The sequence below is a fragment of the Entelurus aequoreus genome, linkage group LG21 (genome assembly GCF_033978785.1).
Source record: "Entelurus aequoreus isolate RoL-2023_Sb linkage group LG21, RoL_Eaeq_v1.1, whole genome shotgun sequence".
Classification (NCBI taxonomy): domain Eukaryota; kingdom Metazoa; phylum Chordata; class Actinopteri; order Syngnathiformes; family Syngnathidae; genus Entelurus; species Entelurus aequoreus.
In genome coordinates this window covers 34,311,628-34,329,781 of record NC_084751.1, presented here as the reverse complement: position 1 = coordinate 34,329,781, position 18,154 = coordinate 34,311,628, and the positions used below count along the sequence as shown (strand labels likewise).

Genomic DNA, 18,154 nt, shown 5'->3' with positions numbered 1-18,154 from the left:
GATGAACTCCTTTGTTGTTTTGGCAGTGTGTTTTGGGTCGTTATCTTGCTGCATGACGAAGGATCTCCCAATCAGTTTGGTTGCATCTTTCTTTAAATTAGCAGACAAAATGTTTCTGTAGACTTCTGAGTTAATTTTGCTGCTGCCATCATGTGTTACATCATCAATGAAGATGAAAGAGCCCGTCCCAGAAGAATGCATGCAAGCCCAAGCCATGACATTACCTCCGCTGTGTTTCACAGATGAGCTTGTATGTTTGGGATCATGGGCAGATCCTTTCTTTCTCCAAACTTTCGCCTTTCCATCACTTTGGAAGAAGTTAATCTTTGTCTCATCAGTCCATAAAACTTTTTCCTAGAATTTTTGAGGCTCATCTCTGTACCTTTTGGCAAATTCCAGCCTGGCCTTCCTATTCTTCTTGCTAATGAGTGGTTTGCATCTTCTGGTGTAGCCTCTGTACTTCTGTTCATGAAGTCTTCTGCGAACAGTAGATTGGGATACCTTCACTCCTGCCCTCCGGAGGTTGTTGCTGATGTCACTAACGGTTGTTTTAGGGTCTTTCTTTATAGCTCTCACAATGTTTCTGTCATCAACTGCTGATGTTTTCCTTGGTCTACCTGTTCGACGTCTGTTGCTTAGTACACAAGCGGTTTCTTTCTTCTTCAGGACATTCCAAATGGTTGTACTGGCTATGGCCAATGTTTGTACAATGGCTCTGATTGATTGTCCATCTTCTCTCAGATTCACAATTGCTTCTTTTTCACCCATAGACAGCTCTCTGGTTTTCATGTTGGTTCTACCTCTAAATGCAGTCTGCACAGGCAAAACCTATCCTACCCAATCTGAAACTGAGCTCAGACATTCAGTGCTATTTATTGTTTGAATAATCAATGTAATTGGGAGACATCTGGGCAACAAAACACACCTGTCAGTCACATGTTCCAATACTTTTGCTCTGATGAAAAATGGGTAGTTTCAAACAAAATGTGCTATCTTCTAAGTTGTGTATCAGATCCAGATGTAAATACCTGGAAATAAAAGCTGAAATGTTGATCTCTTGTCCCATTTTCATCTTTTGATGTCAAACCCAAATGTTTTCAGTCTACAACAAAAATAAACAAATTGGACTCACTGTTCCAATACTTTGGAGGGCACTGTATTAATGTATTTTTTGCACGTGCTACTAGTATTGATATCTTTGACATCCCTAGATGGAAGCACATGAGCTGTGTGAGATCATGCGATGTGTTGTAAATACATACTTTGTCACTTTAATGAAGATGTAATGCATCTATCTTGGTTTTTAAACAGTCATTCATGATAAAAGATTCCAGTTCCGGTCTCTTGTTGATTGATTTTGTGTGAAAACAAACGTAGCGGGTTGCCCTTTGAATTCTCAAAGATCAGTTTAGCTGCCAGCTTGCTTTCCATCCCACAAGGTGAGTCATCCTATTTCCATGTTGCTTGTTGCAGCAAAAGGCTTCCTGACTACCTCCTCAGCCGAGCACCTGTGCCAAGCTCGCCTGTTGTTTTGCATAAAAGCCATTAGCGAGCTATTTTTCGCGCAGCACTGGAAACGTGCGGGGCTCCAGCCTAATGGTCATGTGATTCACGAGGACCCATCTTGAATGCACGTTTTCTTTTTCCGGTTCCATTGTACTTTATCCGATTTGCTCTTGTATCAGTCCGAGGGTGATATTTAGCAATAATGACCTTAGAGATGGCTAAGGTCTAGCGTTACAAAACGTCCATTAACTGTAAAATGGTCTTCTTACAGTTAAACGTCCTCTCAAGCAGAGCATCGTTATTGCAGGTATTTCACTCCAGTTGATTGACGACCTATTTTTATTAGCGCCTTCAGGTGGCAATCTGCTCCATAATAAGACAGGGAGAGACCGTCTGTCTGCCCCACAGGCCTTTTAGGTTCTCAAGGGTTCACTCCCCACCGTCCTTGAGTGACGCAACGGACACATGGACACTACAGATAGAATTTCTCTGGAGGTTAGCATCAACGTGATTAGGATTCAGGTGCGGTATTGCTGGATTTCCCCTTATTCTTTAGAGCTGCTGGTCCTGCCTGGACAGTTGAGCAGCGACTTCCTGTCATACAGACTGATGATTGAAGATAAGGAGGGGGCTGACCTGCGTGCTGATAATGTAAGACAAAATCTACATATATCAAAGTTAGCCCTCTGGTGCAGGAGATAAATCCATCCATCCATTTTCTACCGCTTGTCCCTCCTGGGGTCGCTGGGGGGGGGCTGGATCCTATCTAAGCTGCATTCGGGCGGAAGGCGGGGTACACCCTGGACAAGTCGCCACCTCATTACAGGAGGAGATAAATCAATACGTGAAAAAGATTACCGTATTTTCCGGACTGTAAGGCGCACTTACATTTTTTTTTTTTTCTCAAAACTCGACAGTGCGCCTTATAACCCGGTGCGCCTAATGTAAGGAATATGTTTGGTTGAGCTTACCCACCTCGAAGCTATTTTATATGGTACATGGTCTAATGATAAGTGTGACCAGTAGATGGCAGTCAAACATAAGAGGTACGTGTAGGCTGCACTATGATGGCAATATGTCTCAACATTTTAAATGTTCCATTGAAAATATAGAACATTGCACACGACGATGGATTGTCGGTGCATTAAACATACGAGTATTATTATGGTGTGTGTATAAGGTAAGATATATTATTTGGCGTTTTGTTTCGCAATATTATGCAAAAGCAACTTTTCTTACCTTCTGGTACCTGCTGATCTGTATTTGGGATCTGCATAAACCCTGAAAAATTGTGCGCGTCCGCCTTTTTAGTCCGCGCCAACACCGTAGTCTATAAGCTTCTTCTTTTTCTCTATCTTCTTGTTATGGGACATTCATCTTCCGCTGTTGCCATTTCTAATATAAAGTAGTGTAAAGTTTTTACTTATATCTGTCAGTAAACTCGCCATGAAAACGCTAAAACATACCGGTGTAGTGAGTTTACATTATTCACCCAAGGAACTTTAGTTATTAGAGAGTTACGATCAAACGGTTTTTCACGGGACACATTTGCGGTGTTGTTGTTTCCGGATGAGGAGCTGCTGCTCCGTTATTGATTTAAGTAAAGTCTGAATGTCATTAAAACAGTTAGCTCCATCTTTTGACACTTCTTCCACTCCCGTCTTTGCACGCTACACCGCTACAACAAAGATGACGGGGAGAAGATTTTGCCGAAGGTGAGCCACATAAAAAAGAAGTCGCCCACAAAATGGCTCATCCGGAAGCGACTGTCAGAAAGCGGCTTGAAGATGATCTGTAAAACATAATCTATGCAACATTTGACCAAAGAACCACCATTACATGTTATGTAGACCGGTGTTTTTCAACCTTTTTTGAGCCGAGGCACATTTTTTGCTTTGAAAAAATGCGGAGGCACACCACCAGTAGAAATCATTAAAAAACAAAACTCAGTTGACAGTAAAAAGTCTGTTGGATATGACTTTAAACCATAACCAAGCATGCATCAATATAGCTCTTGACTCAAAGTAGGTGTACTGTCACGACCTGTCATATCACGCCGTGACTTATTTCGACTTTTTTGCTGTTTTCCTGTGTGTAGTGTTTTAGTTCTTGTCTTGCGCTCCTATTTTGGTGGCTTTTTGTCTTTTTTGGGCATTTTCCTGTAGCAGTTTCATGTCTTCCTTTGAGCGATATTTCCCGCATCTACTTTGTTTTAGCAATCAAGAATATTTTGGTTGTTTTTATCCTTCGGGTGTACATTGTGGACGCTTTCTGCTCTACAGTAAGTCTTTGCTGTCGTCCAGCATTCTGTTTTTGTTTACTTTGTAGCCAGTTCAGTTTTAGTTTTGTTCTGCATAGCCTTCCCTAAGCTACAATGCCTTTTCTTAGGGGCACTCACCTTTTGTTTATTTTTGGTTTAAGCTTTAGATACCTTTTTACCGGCACACTGCCTCCCGCTGTTCCCAACATCTACAAAGTAATTAGCTACCTGCTGCCACCTACTGATATGGAAGAGTATTACACGGTTACTCTGCCAAGCTCTAGACAGCAACGACCGACCACTCAACAGCAACACATCATTTGCAGACTATAATTACTGGTTTGCAAAAAATATTTTTAACCCAAATAGGTGAAATTAGATAATCTCCCACGGCACACCAGACTGTAAACAAAAAATAATAATATGACTCCTTTAATGCGCCCTATAATCCGGTGCACCTAATATATGAAAAAAGATAAACAATAGACCATTCATCAGCAGGTCGCCTTATAATCCGGTGGAAAAAACGGTATGTACAGTACATAGAAATTTTTACGAAAATGAAATCAAAATGAAATATTCTTCAGAAATTGCTTGTAGAAGCAGGGAAATGTGGTCTCTTGAGCTGAAATGCTGAAAAAAATAGTTCAAGTCAGCAGTACATTGTCGTTACCATAGCAATTCCCTAGAAAACATGCAAATATGTGCCCGGGGGTTGTGAAGAGTCACATACAGTTCTCACAGTAGGACTGACTTCCAGTAACCTTGGAGGGGGTTTACAGTGGTCCCTCACTACATCGCCAGGCCTACTTGAGCTAAAGTCCAGGGTCCACCAAGTTGAGCAGCCTGGCACACAGAAACGCATGCGACCAGTGCGCGCAATCAGGAGAGAGATATTTATCAAAGAAATTATTTAAAAACATAGAGGGAATAATAATAATAACAGCCTGCTATTATTATATGTTTTTGTTAATAGTGATGGTTGGAGATAATTATGTTTTCTGGCTCAGAGAGGAAAAACTTACTGACGTATTTCTCTTTTTTGTTGTGTACATGACCTAAATATTACACTTCTTATAATGACACGCTGCAAATTTGAGGGGTAGGGGGCCTCAACATTTTTTCCCAATAGATCTTACTTCAAATATTGCGGCTTCACTACATCACAAATTTAAATGTTTTTTTTTAAAGCATATTTTTGATATTTGTTATATTTGTGTTTTTGGCCCCAATAAGTCTTATTGGTCTTGTATATGTATTGCAGTGCAGTATTAGTCTTATTCAGTGTTATGTTATGACGATCGTTAAAATATTTACCAAGCCGGACTTCTATTTCGGGGTTAAGGGTGGACAATGTTTTTTTTGTTTTTTTGTCCTGTCCAGCTACTCAGGAAAATTATATTGTTGATGAAGATGCTCATATTTGCTGTACACTTTACAAAAGAGAAGTGTGGTATACTTCTCTTGTCTAACTTTATTAAATGGATTTATATCATTGTGGAGGGGGGCGTGGCCTGCGGGCCTGCAGCGGAACAGGGTGTAACAGGACCGGCCTCGAAGTCAGCGACAGGTGATTAGACAACAAGGTCTACCTGGGCCATCTACGCACCTGTCGCTGACTTCGCTGCAGGTCCGCAGGCCACGCCCCCCCTCCACAATCATTATTACTATTATTACTTTACAAATTGCATAGTTGTCAGCATTATTATTTAGATTCTCATTTGTTTTTCAAATGCTGATATGTCTTACTTGTTGACAGTAGAACCTGATATTTTACTAGACTATTGTTGTTTATGACTATTTTGTCATGAACATTTTTTGAAAATAAATATTAAGATTAAGATTAAAGTACCAATGATTGTCACACACACACTTAGATGTGGTGAAATTTGTCCTCTGCATTTGTCCCATCCCCTTGGGGAGCAGTGGGAAGCAGCGGCGCCGCGCCCGGGAATCATTTTGGTGATTTAACCCCCAACTCCAACCCTTTGTTGCTGCGTGCCAAGCAGGGAGGTTATGGGTCCCATTTTTATAGTCTTTGGTATGACTCGGCTGGGATTTGAACTCCAACCTACCGATCTCAGGGCTGGCATTTTCTCTGTAACTTACGTTGTAGTGTTTGCCTTATTTTCCACAAACTTACTTGTGAAATGTATCCAGTGGTATCACAATAAAATGTGTTACATTAAGAAATAATGTTTGTTTTTCAACACCTGACATTCATCTGAACTGATGCATGTATCAGTATTGGTTGATATCGCAAATGTCGTTGGGCAATATCGGATATCAGTAAGAAATCCAATCTTGCCCCTGAATTGTTACCTTAATTACATTGGCATTTTTAGCAGGCTATCAAGCTAAGTTAGCCTAAGGAGGGCACAGACGTTCACAACTATAGCATAGCTACAGTACGTTAGCTATAGTGCTAACCTTACATTGGCATTTTAACAGGCTATCTTGTTAGGTTAGTCTTTGGAGGGCACGGACGTTCACAATAATAGCACATCTAGTATTTTAGCGACAGAGGCTATTATTGCACTGCCATTTTAACAGGCTACCATGCTAACTTAGCCTATTGAGGGCACACACGTTCGCAACATTAACATAGCGACGGTGTGGCACGGTTGGGAGAGTGGCCGTGCCAGCAACTTGAGGGTTCTGTTAGAATAATTATGTATGTATTATCACACAACTCTATGCTTAAGGGCCGTTGCTATAGTTATTATCTGTGCAAAGCTGGCAACCCAAAAGATTGCCAGCCGTCTCGTATCAGTGTTGTGTCCAGACTCGGCCTGCTGACTGCCAAGGCCGGCGCAGACAGAGCAGAGACAAGGCGACATCACCAGCGTCAACACATTTGCATTTCTTGTATAATCATATATTGTGTCGAACTGGAGTTGTCAAGATTACCCCCTTCCCTCAGCGACAGCTTCAGTGATGTAACCAGGGACCTCTGGACTTTTAGAACATAGTTTGGATCTGTATCTATAATACAGCCCAAAAAACGTGTCTCCTCAATTGAGCAAAATGTAACTGTCTCTGCATGATTCCTTGCTTCTCGTCTGTTTTTAATAGATTTCATCAGTGTTTGAACCTGACAGGTTCCTAGTTCGATCCCCAGCTTCTACCAACCTAGTCACGTCCGTTGTGTCCTTGAGCAAGACACTTCACCCTTGCTCCTGATGTGTCGTGGTTAGCGCCTTGCGTGGCCGCTCCCGCCATCAGTGTGTGAATGTGTGTGTGAATGGGTGAATGTGGAAATAGTGTCAAAGCGCTTTGAGTACCTTGAAGGTAGAAAAGCGCCTTACAAGTATAACCCATTTACCATTTGTATGTTAGCTACAGTGCTAGCATTGCATTGGCATTTCAAAAGGCTATCATGCTAAGTTTGTCTACAAAGGGCACAGCTTTTTACGTACAACAAAAGCATAGACTAGTATGTTAGCTACAGTGCTAACATTATATTAACATTTTAATAGGCTATCTTACTAGGTTGGCTATGTAATATGATAGCTTTAGTGCTTACAATGCATCAGTATTTGAACAGGCAGACATGCTAGGTTAGTTTATTCACTGTTCATCATACTCAACACCTCAATGTAATGATCTTCATTCCACTAACTCCATTCAGCTTGCTTTAACAATGTCGTTTTCACAAAGTCTTTGTCTTATTCTTTAACCTTTCTCCCCCCACCCCTACCTTTTTTTGTCCGGAACATAAGTCAACACCCATCTCCATACTTTCTTATATTTCTTTTTCAGCCTGTGTTTTACAAGGGTGTTGCTGGATCACAAGTCAGCTTGTCCAGTCTGGTGAACCAATCCAGGGCCATGTTAGAGGAGCAAGCACGCCACCTTCTGACCGAGTCGGAGAGACAAACCATGTACTACTACATGGAAGAGTACCGGGATGGACACATTGGCGTGGAGCAGCTGGTCATGGCGCTGTTTGAACTACTCAACACACATGCAAAGGTGAGGGACCAGGAGCCAAATAAAATACGGATACATTTGTCCAAACATGAATACATCTTGAGCTGAGCAATTATAAAAATATTTCGACCAGGATTATTACATGTCGCTGCTGGAGTCTCGCTGTTTGCCATTACAAGACTACTCCAACGGACTTGTTTGGCTATGTAAAACTAATATTCCCTTCCAAAAGAGGGGGGGGGGGCTCTTAATTCCACAGCCCTCCTGAGGACCCAGCTGGCCCCATATGGGGTGGCCTACCTTTGTTATGCTAGCAAGAGCTGGCAGGGATGCAATTAACCCTAACAGGCGCTGCAAGGCAACTGATGAACAGCCAAACTTACCATGCCTCAGCTTTAGCAGCAAGGCTGGGGCGCACCAATTCCTTGTTGCTGCTTTATTTGGAGGGATGTGGCTTCAGCAGCCCCGAGTGGTGAGACGGCTGAAATGATTCGTGTAGCGGACATGTTGCTGTGAGGAACCAATGGGCACGCTTAGGCCCTTGGTCACTCAATGGCCTCAGTGGTCCAGGCGCGCCGCCAAATCTGGCTGTACCAATCCAATTTGTTCGGCCAGAACTGCATTGCTGTACTGGTGGCTCCAGAAGATTTTGGTCTAGCCTGTGAGACAGCCTTGGATCAGTCGCTCGAATAAGGCGAGGAAGCTGAGGCACTCTGAGAGGGATGCACTAGTTCCGAACTAGTCCACCACCGTTTTCTGGAATCATACCTACCCTCCTCAGCAACATGACAGATTGTCAGTCCCTTGTGGCAGAGGGCTTGGTCCTTCTGCAGAAGGGGGAAACAAGACCCGTCCCCAGCAGGTTTTATTCGATCAACTCCTATCTTGAACCTAAAGGGTTTCAACGGCTTTCTGAAATTTAGGACATGATGTCTGAGATTAGGAGGAGAAGGATCTGCCATCTCTTTCCTGGCTAGTCCAGCGTTTTTAGCGAAGGTATTCCCTCCCTCTTATGTGTTAAAGCCCTTGGTTCTGGAACCGTTTCATCCTCAGCATGAATCTACGGAGGCAGCCCAGTTGCACTTAATCTGTCCAGTCCGGTCCCTGAGGGTGTACATCAGACCTGGGCATTCGGCGGCCCGCGGGCCACATCCGGCCCTTTGTGCGTCCCTGCCCGGCCCGCATGAGGCCAATCATAAATTACAAAATACATTTTAAAAAGTATCTGTCAAGTGTGCAATACAACGCTGCTGCTTTTGTTTTGAAAAGCGTTATTTGTATTACTTCCGTGTGGACGTATGCTTGTGCGCGATAGTGAGTGAATGTGAACAGCGGCAATCACAAATTACAAAATAAATTTAAAAAACATCTATGTCGTGCGTGCAATACAACTGTGCTGCTTTTATTTTGAAAAGTGTTATTTATGGGCGTATGTCCGTGTGTAACCTGTGAGTGAAGGTGCACAGCGACAAGTGATGCCCGGTTACCCCCGAGACGCTAAAAAGAGAAAAGTTGATGACGAATGGCGTGTTTTTAACAAGACATCGACTGCCAAGTATTTCTTTACAGAAATTAAAGGTAAAGCTGTGTGCTTAATTTGTGGTACACAGGTTGCTGTGTTTAAAGAATATAATTTGAATCGCCACTACACGACGAAGCATGAGGAAAAATACCGGAATGTGTCTGATGAAGCGCGCGCAAGGGAGGCTGATGCGTTGATGGTAAAACTGCAAACCCAACAAGGACTTTTTGCCAAATTTCACACACCCAGAGATGCAGCCATCAGGACAAGTTTCGTCATTTCTCACAAAATCACCAGAAAAAGTAAGGCGTTTTCTGACGGAGAGTTTATTAAGGAGTGCTTAGTGGACTCTGTTGCGCTGATATGCCCGCAGAAGAGGGGCGCATTTGAGAACTTTTCACTCTCCCGACACACTGTAACGAGGCGGGTTGAGACCATCGCTGGAAACTTGGAGCTTCAGCTGAAGAATAGAACGGCCGACTTTGACTGTTTTTCGCTGGCTTTGGATGAGAGCTGCGATGTACGTAACACCGCCCAGCTGCTCATCTTCTTACGTGGGATAACTGCAGACTTTCAAATCACGGAGGAGCTGGCAGCCCTGCAGTCAATTAAAGAGACAACCACAGGTAATGACTTGTTCACATAGGTAAATGCGTGTTTGGACATGTTAGGACTGAAATGGGACAAGCTGGCAGGTGTGACAACAGATGGTTGTCCAAATCTGACGGGGAAAAATGTTGGACTTTTTAAGAGGATGCAGGATAAAGTGACAGAAATTGACATTTTTGCATTGTATTATACATCAGGAAGTGCTGTGTAAGACAGTGTTAAAAATAAAACCATCAAAAGCAATCTGCTTTTGTATAAAGTTAAGTTAGGTTAAATGAAATTATTATTATTATTATTATTTATCTTACGTTATGTCAAAAATAATTTGAGCAAAATTTAATTGAAATATTGTCGGTGTGGCCCTCCAGTTGCTCATGCGGCCCCTGGTAAAAATTAATTGCCCACCCCTGGTGTACATGGATCGCCACCTATTAGACAGACCGATTAGCTCTTAAAAAGAGAGAGAAAGAAAAAAACCTAAATGTGTGCTATAAGGAAGCTACGCTAGGCCAAGCTCTGTCCAAGCAGCGTTTGGCCCGCTGGGTTGTCGAGGCCATAGCTCTCGCCTATGATGGTGCTGGGGTGGCCCACTCCACCAGAGGAATGGCTGCCTCTTGGGCGCTCTTCAGTGGGGCTCCCTTTGAGGACATTTGTGCGACGGCCGGCTTGGCAAGGTTTTACAGGCTAAATGTTGCTTCATCGATGTCCTCTGCCATTCTGGAAGCAGGCCAGTGAACTGTGCTGTCCCTGCCATGCTAGACCGTGGCTTCAGGCCAGGGAAGTGTGAGTGGTCCCTGCCATGCTGGACCACGGCTTCAGGGTTGGTATTCACCCGGTGGTTGTGTTTCATTGATTAAAGAGGTTATTTTTATGGAGAATCAGTTAAAAAGGATTTCTGTCACAACTGGTGACCTTCATCGGCCTTTGACTGTTTAATCTCAACCTGAGGCTTTCCTTTGAGGTTTTGCTCTGAGAGTTTTTGGCCTCACTTCACCTCCTGCCTGACCTTATTTGGTATACTGTTGACCTATGTCATAGGTTAGCCTGAGTATGATACAATTGTTTGAAACAATAGCAAAGCTATAGTAGGGTAGCTGCAGTGCTAACCATTACATTTGTATTTTTAAAGGATATCATGCGAGGTCAACCTCTTGAGAACACTGTCACTACAGGTGTGGTACCGGAAGACACAATTGGTCCTTGCGTGTGCATAGCCTACATCACTTTCTATCAACCTATTTTACAGCAGTTATACGGCAGTTACATTTGTGCACGCTGCCACTGTTAGCATGGTTTTCATTTTTTAAATTATCTTTAAATAAAAACATAACAAAAAACAGTACATACACAACTAACATTTTATGTCACTGTCACCATGGTGACAATTGACTGTCACTGCCAGATCTGTACACAAACACAAACGATTTTCCCAGAAGTCTTAAATTAAACAAAAACAAAGTATTCAATCTCTTCTACTTTCAATCTCAATTCAGAAATCAGACAATTGCAAAGATGTATTGTTGTTTTAGCCTGCATATATAGATTTAAGTGAAGTGCCTCGTTTGAATGTGCATTTAATACATTCATTGAGATTCAGTTGCGCCGCCATGCGTTTATACAAAATATTAATAAAACATTTAAATTTCACAACACATGATGTCGCAGAAGCACCGTTGTAAAAATTGTGAGTACAGGAAGTGGCGCAATCTAGCGACAGGCACAAACGTTAGCCACAATAGCATAGCTACAGTGCTAAGATTACTTTGGCATTTTAAAAGGCTATAATGCTAAGTTAGTCTAAGTAGGTTTGCAACAATAGCATAGTATGTTAGCCATACTTGCCAACCCTCCCGATTTTCCCGGGAGACTCCCGAATTTCAGTGCCCCTCCCGAAAATCTCCCGGGGCAACCATTCTCCCGAATTTCTCCCGATTTCCACCCGGACAACAATATTGGGAGCGTGCCTTAAAGGCACTGCCTTTAGCATCCTCTCTCACCTGAAAAGGAGACTATTTTATATGTCTCCGTTATCCATAGGTTTATCTATAACCCATAAAGTAGGCAGGCACGGAGCTATTTATCAGCGTACTGTATGTTTATTCCAGCCGGCACGTTAATACACTGACACACAACATCCGGATTCCCATCATGCATTGCTTCAAAACTACGGCAAGTAGGAATGTCCAAAAACTAGCAGAGACGAAGCAGAAGAACGAAGAAGAGACATGGCGACGACGAGTAAGAAGAAGAAGTAAGCTTGAAAGTTCCAAAATGATTGGAAAAAAGAATTTCAGTTCATCCAGGACAGCTCGAAGGGGAAGGGGTATGCTGCCTGCACATTTTGTAGATCAGACTTGTCCCCCCCCCCCCCCCCCACCCCCACCCTATCTCCCAAATTCGGAGGTCTCAAGGTTGGCAAGTATGATGTTAGCTACAATGCTAACATTACGTCAGCATTTTATCATGCTATCGTGCAAGGTTAGCCTATAGAAAGCAGAAACATTTCTATGAAATTCTATGAAAAATGGAAACTTTTATGTCGACATCGTATTGTCAGCTTTATCATTATCGCCAAGCAGCGTTAATAACTGCAATATAACTAGCGTCGAGTTACACAGCATTAAAACATGCACCGTGAATTCTTGTTTAGAGTAGGAAGTTTTCTGTGTTGATTGACAGCCATCACCATAGCAACACGTCAGTCCCGAAAAAGGGGTCCTGCTTTTTAAACTTCAGTTAGCATTTTGGTATAAAAAGAAGTCTAACATAAAACACTGTATATTGTTCTTATCCTGTCAAGTTCTCTTACCATGAATTGATTTACGTGGACCCTGACTTAAACAAGTTGAAAAACTTACTCGGGTGTTACTATTTAGTGGTCAATTGTACGAATATGTACTGTACTGTGCAATCTACTAATACAAGTTTCAATCAATCAATCAATCAATCAAACACAGATGTTTTTGATCTTTTTAATTTGGGGCCCAGCTTATCCAGTACAGAGGGACTCATTCAAATATTAACACTGAATTAGTCAGCCTACTTAATTTGAATCATGTTCAAAGGGAAACTGTACTTTTTGGGAATTTTGCCTATGATTTACAATCCCTGTGAGAGACAAGAACACGTGTCACCTTTTTACGCATTCTAAATCGGAAACAAATGCCAGCAAGTTGGTAAAAGTTTGTGCTAGCTTTTATGAGTACCTTCAAAGTAGAAAAGCGCTATGCAAGTACAACCCCTTTGATGCGATCCAAAGGCCTTGCGCACAGAATTAAATGTCAGTGTGCATATGTTTGTGTTGTCTAGATTGTGATTGGGGAGTGCTCAGAGAGTACGGGGTATCGGACTGTCTGATTGTGGCGGTCCGCTCCCTATATGATCAGTGTCAGACCTTGGTCCGCATGGCCGGCAGCAAGTCGGACCCGTTCCAAGTGAGGGTTGGACTCCGCCAAGACTGCCCTTTGTCACCGATTCTGTTCATAATTTGTATGGACAGAATTTCTAGGCGCAGTCAAGGCGTTAAGGGGATCTGGTTTGGTGGCTGCAGGATTAGTAGGCCTCTGTTCATCCGTCCAGGATCTTCAGCTCTCACTGGAGTGTGAAGCGACTGGGAAGAGAATCAGCACCTCCAAGTCAGAGTCCATGGTTCTCGCCCGGCAAAGGGTGGAGTGCCATCTCCGGGTTGGGGAGGAGACCCTGCCCCTTGTGGAGGAGTTCAAGTACCTTGGAGTCTTGTTCACGAGTGAGGGAAGAGTGGATCGTAAGATCGACAGGCGGATCGGTGCGGCGTCTTCAGTAATGCGGACGGTGTATCGATCCGTTGTGGTGAAGAAGGAGCTGAGCCGAAAGGCAAAGCTCTCAATTTACAGATTCTGTTCATAATTTTTATGGACAGAATTTCTAGGCGCAGTCAGGGCGTTGAGGGGATCTGGTTTGGTGGCTGCAGGATTAGGCCGCTGTTCATCCGTGCAGGATCTTCAGCTCTCACTGGATCGGTTCGCAGCCGAATGTGAAGCGACTGGGATGAGAATCAGCACCTCCAAGTCCAAGTCCATGGTTCTCGCCCAGAAAAGGATGGAGTGCCATCTCCGGGTTGGGGAAGAGATTTTGCCCCTTGTGGGGGAGTTCAAGTACCTCGGAGTCTTGTTCACGAGTGAGGGAAGAGTGGATCGTGAGATCGACAGGCGGATCGGTGCGGCGTCTTCAGTAACGCGGACGCTGTATCGATCCGTTGTGGTGAAGAAGGAGCTGAGCCGGAAGGCGAAGCTCTCAATTTACCAGTCGATCTGCGTTCCCATCCTCACCTATGGTCATGAGCTTTGGGTTATGACCGAAAGGACGAGATCACGGGTACAAGCGGCCCAAATGAGTTTCCTCCGCTGGTTGGCGGGGTTCTACCTTAGAGATAGGGTGAGAAGTTCTGCCATCCGGGAGGAGCTCAAAGTAAAGCCGCTGCTCCTCGAGAGGAGCCAGATGATGTGGTTGAGGCATCTGGTCAGGATGCCACTCGAACGCCTCCCTAGGGAGGTGTTTAGGGCACGTCCGACCGGTAGGAGGCCACAGGGAAGACCCAGGACACGTTGGGAAGACTAAGTCTCCCGGCTGGTCTGGGAACGCCTCGGGATCCCCGGGGAGGAGCTGGACGAAGTGGCTGGGGAGAGGAAAGTCTGCGCTTCCCTGCTTAGGCTGCTGTCCCCGTGACCCGACCTCGGATAAGCGGAAGAAGATAGATTGTGATTCAGAAAAAGTGTTACAGATTATAGATGTGTGCTACTGGTTCAACACATGGCACACAGGTAGGAACATGATGATATAAATGTGCAGAAAATGATCGTATTCATGGTAAAAGCCCCGTATGCACGCAAAATCCTCATTTAAATAAGGCGGTCTGCATCACTTTCCAATTGCACACGCAATCTTAGTAGATCACAGGCAACACCCCCACTCATAGTACGCGCCATTTAATTTTTTGCACACGCTGTTTAACACAAGGTATTTGGATCTTAGTAAATCAGGCCCTAAGTGTTTGTTTCATTAAGTTCATAGTTTGTATTTCTTGTTTAGTACTTAGTATTATAGCTACATCATGCTTATTGTTTCACAGTACCTGGTTCTGCTTACGACTCAGCTTCTAAAACTTGCAGCTCATCCTCCGGATATTCATATTAATATTCAATATAACGTTCTGAGTCATCATTTGTCCCAAAGTAGTCGTTTTTGGCTCTCATAATGTCTGCCACTATTAGTAATACCGTATTTTCCGGACCCTAGGGCACACCGGATTATAAAGCGCACTGCCGATGAGCGGGTCTAGTCAGGTCTATTTTCATACAAAAAGCGCACTGGATTATAGGGCGCATTAAAGGGGTCAAATTATTATATATTTTTTCTAAATGGAAAATACTTCCCTGTGGTCTACATAACATGTAATGGTGGTTCTTTGGTCAAAATATTGCATGGATTATGTTTTACAGATCATCTTCAAGCCGCTTTCTGACAGTCGCTTCCGGATGCGCCGTTTTGTGGGCGGTCTTATTTACGTGGCTCACCTTCGGCAGCGTCTTCTCCCCGTCATCTTTGTTGTAGCGTTGTAGCGTGCAAGGACGGGAGTGGAAGAAGTGTCAAAAGATGGAGCTAACTGTTTTAATGACATTCAGACTGTACTTAAATCAATAAGAGCAGCATCTCCTCATCCGGAAACAACAACACCGGAAATGTGAAAAAAACGTCCGACCTGAACTCTCTAATAACTAAAGTTCCTTGGGTGAATAATGTAAACTCACTGTATGTTTTAGCGCTTTCATGGCGAGTTTACTGACAGATATAAGTAAGAACTTTACACTACTTTATTTTAGAAATGGCAACAGTGGAGGATGATTGTCCCATAACAAGAAGATAGAGAAAAAAAAGAAGCTTATCGACTACAGACTACAAAGGCGGGCGCGCGCATTTTCAGGATTTATGCAGATCCCAAATACAGATCAGCAGGTACCATAAGGTAGGAAAAGTTGCTTTTGCATAATATTGTGAAACAAAACGCCAGATAATATGTCTTACCTTATACACACACCATAATAATACTCGTATGTTGAAGCACAGTACAATCCATCAAGTGGTGCGACTTCATAGCTTACCAAAGTCGTACTAAAACATAGATTTTTGAGCGCCGTGTGTAATGTTCTATATTTTCAATGGAATATATAACATTTTGGTGTTGTTTACTTGAGTCATATTGCAGTCTACATGTATCTCTTATGTGCGACTGCTATCATATTGCAGTCTACGCGTATCTCTTATGTGTGACTGCCATCTTCTGGTCACACTTATCATTTCACCATGTACCAAATAAAATAGCTTTGAGGTCGGTAAGCACAACCAAAATTATTCCATACATTAAGCGCACCGGGCTATAAGGCGCACTATCGAGTTTTGAGAAAATGAAAGGATTTTAAGTGCGCCTTATAGTCCGAAACATACGGTAGTTGTTATTGTTGATGGAAATAGCAAACGTTGCGATGTGCTCTGTGTAATTAATGCGCCGCCAAAAAGTTCCGGTAATGCTTAAAATGACTAAAGTACGTACACTGCAAAAAGTCAGTGTTCAAAAACAAGAAAAAACAAAACAAAAATTTGGGGTATTTTACTTGAACTAAGCAAAATGATCTGCCAATAGAACAAGAAAATTCGGCTTGTCAAGACTTTCCAAAATAAGTAAAATTAGCTAACCTCAATGAACCCAAAAATACCTTAAAATATGTATATTCTCACTAATAACAAGTGCACTTTTCTTTATAAAAAAAACTAATACGAGACCTTTTTGCTCAATATGTTGAAAAATATTCTTAAATTAAGTAAATGCTAGTGCCATTATTTTGACATAATGATATGCGCTCTGCATTACATTTCTTGCATTTTCCCATCGATAAAATGACATCATCGCGCCAAGTGCGTGCTCTTTCAGTCAATTAGTGCGCAAGTAATATATATATATATATATATATATATATATATATATATATATATATATATATATATATATATATATATATATATATATATTTACAGCCAGGCCCCCAACCAAATTGTTTTTTATTGTAATTTTGAAGAATTTATCTGAATGTGCATGAACTATTTCTGTTCAAAATAGTTTGAAATGTCACATGTTAAATGTTTAAATATTAAATATTAACTGTCAGCTTGCTGTACTGTGCCAACTGTATTACTATATGAGTATGTATGTTCTATTGTTTCATTGAAAATAAAACAGCAAAGTTTTAATTATGAGACACAATTGTGTCAAAGTCAGGATTTTTTATTTCATGCTTGAAATAAGAAATTCTTACTTTGAAAAAGTAGTTTGTACTTGTGAGTGTTAATGACACAGCTTTGCAACGGTTGATATTCTAGTTTCAAGCATGTTTTACTCAATATAGGTCATAAAATCTCAGCAACAAGCTGTAATATCTTGCTGAGATCATCTAGGACCAAAATACTTAAAACAAGTAAAACACTCTAACATAAAACCTGCTTAGTGAGAAGAATTGTCTTATCAGACAGAAAATAATCAAATATCACCCTTATTTGAGATATTTAATCTTACTTAGATTTCAGTTTTTGCAGCGTAAATATCACGCTCTCATAAAAATGCCTGTTTCTACGTTACATATATACTTACAGCATGCACATAACATGTTGTTGAGGGCTTTCTCGGGGTAATAGATAGAATACCATTACGTGCATTATTAGCTGACTCTTGCTAGTGTTTAATTACGAGTTAGAATGCATAAAAGAAAGACGTGCATTTGTCTCACATAAGGTTTGTGAACGATGGGCAAAACTAAAAAAAAAAAAAGAGCAGTTCTCCTTAAATCTTTATAGCTATCCTACTTACAATTTAACAGGTCTACTGCATAAGCGGTTTGCCATTCATACAGGAAATCATGAAAAAAGATTAAATTAGTATTCAAAGTAATCGTACATTCACAGTTTGTCATATTTAAATATTCAGTCACAGATCTTTTTCATGGACCCTCTAATGAACATTTGATAATTCTATCTTGCTGTCACAGTTCTCTCTACTGTCGGAGGTGCGAGGCCTGGTTACGCCACAGGACCTGGAGCATTTTGACGGCCTGGTGTTACAACGCGAGATTCAGGCTCTGAAGGCCAGACAGGGCACGGCTGGAGCAACCGCACTCCATGCAGACTCGCTGTCCATGGTGTCGTACCCTGACACGCTGACATCGTCCTTGGCCAGCTTCATGACAAACACCACCCTCAGCTCTGCTCGGGTAGGTTGGATGAATGAAAAATGGTTCGGT

General features: G+C 42.3%; 1 protein-coding gene across 6 annotated transcripts in view; it reads left to right on the top strand.

The window, feature by feature from the left end:
- whrna (whirlin a) overlaps nt 1-18,154 on the top strand; it is a 308,126-nt gene that overhangs the window by 224,909 nt on the left and 65,063 nt on the right. For 5 of the 6 annotated variants that reach the window (XM_062031552.1, XM_062031555.1, XM_062031551.1 and 2 more), the window contains exons 6-7: nt 7,529-7,741; nt 17,903-18,124. The exons of the other annotated variant lie outside the window; for it this stretch is intronic. In XM_062031552.1, coding sequence (XP_061887536.1) covers nt 7,529-7,741; nt 17,903-18,124 — 435 coding nt within the window. The remainder of the gene's footprint in view (nt 1-7,528; nt 7,742-17,902; nt 18,125-18,154) is intronic. 6 annotated transcript variants of the gene reach the window in all.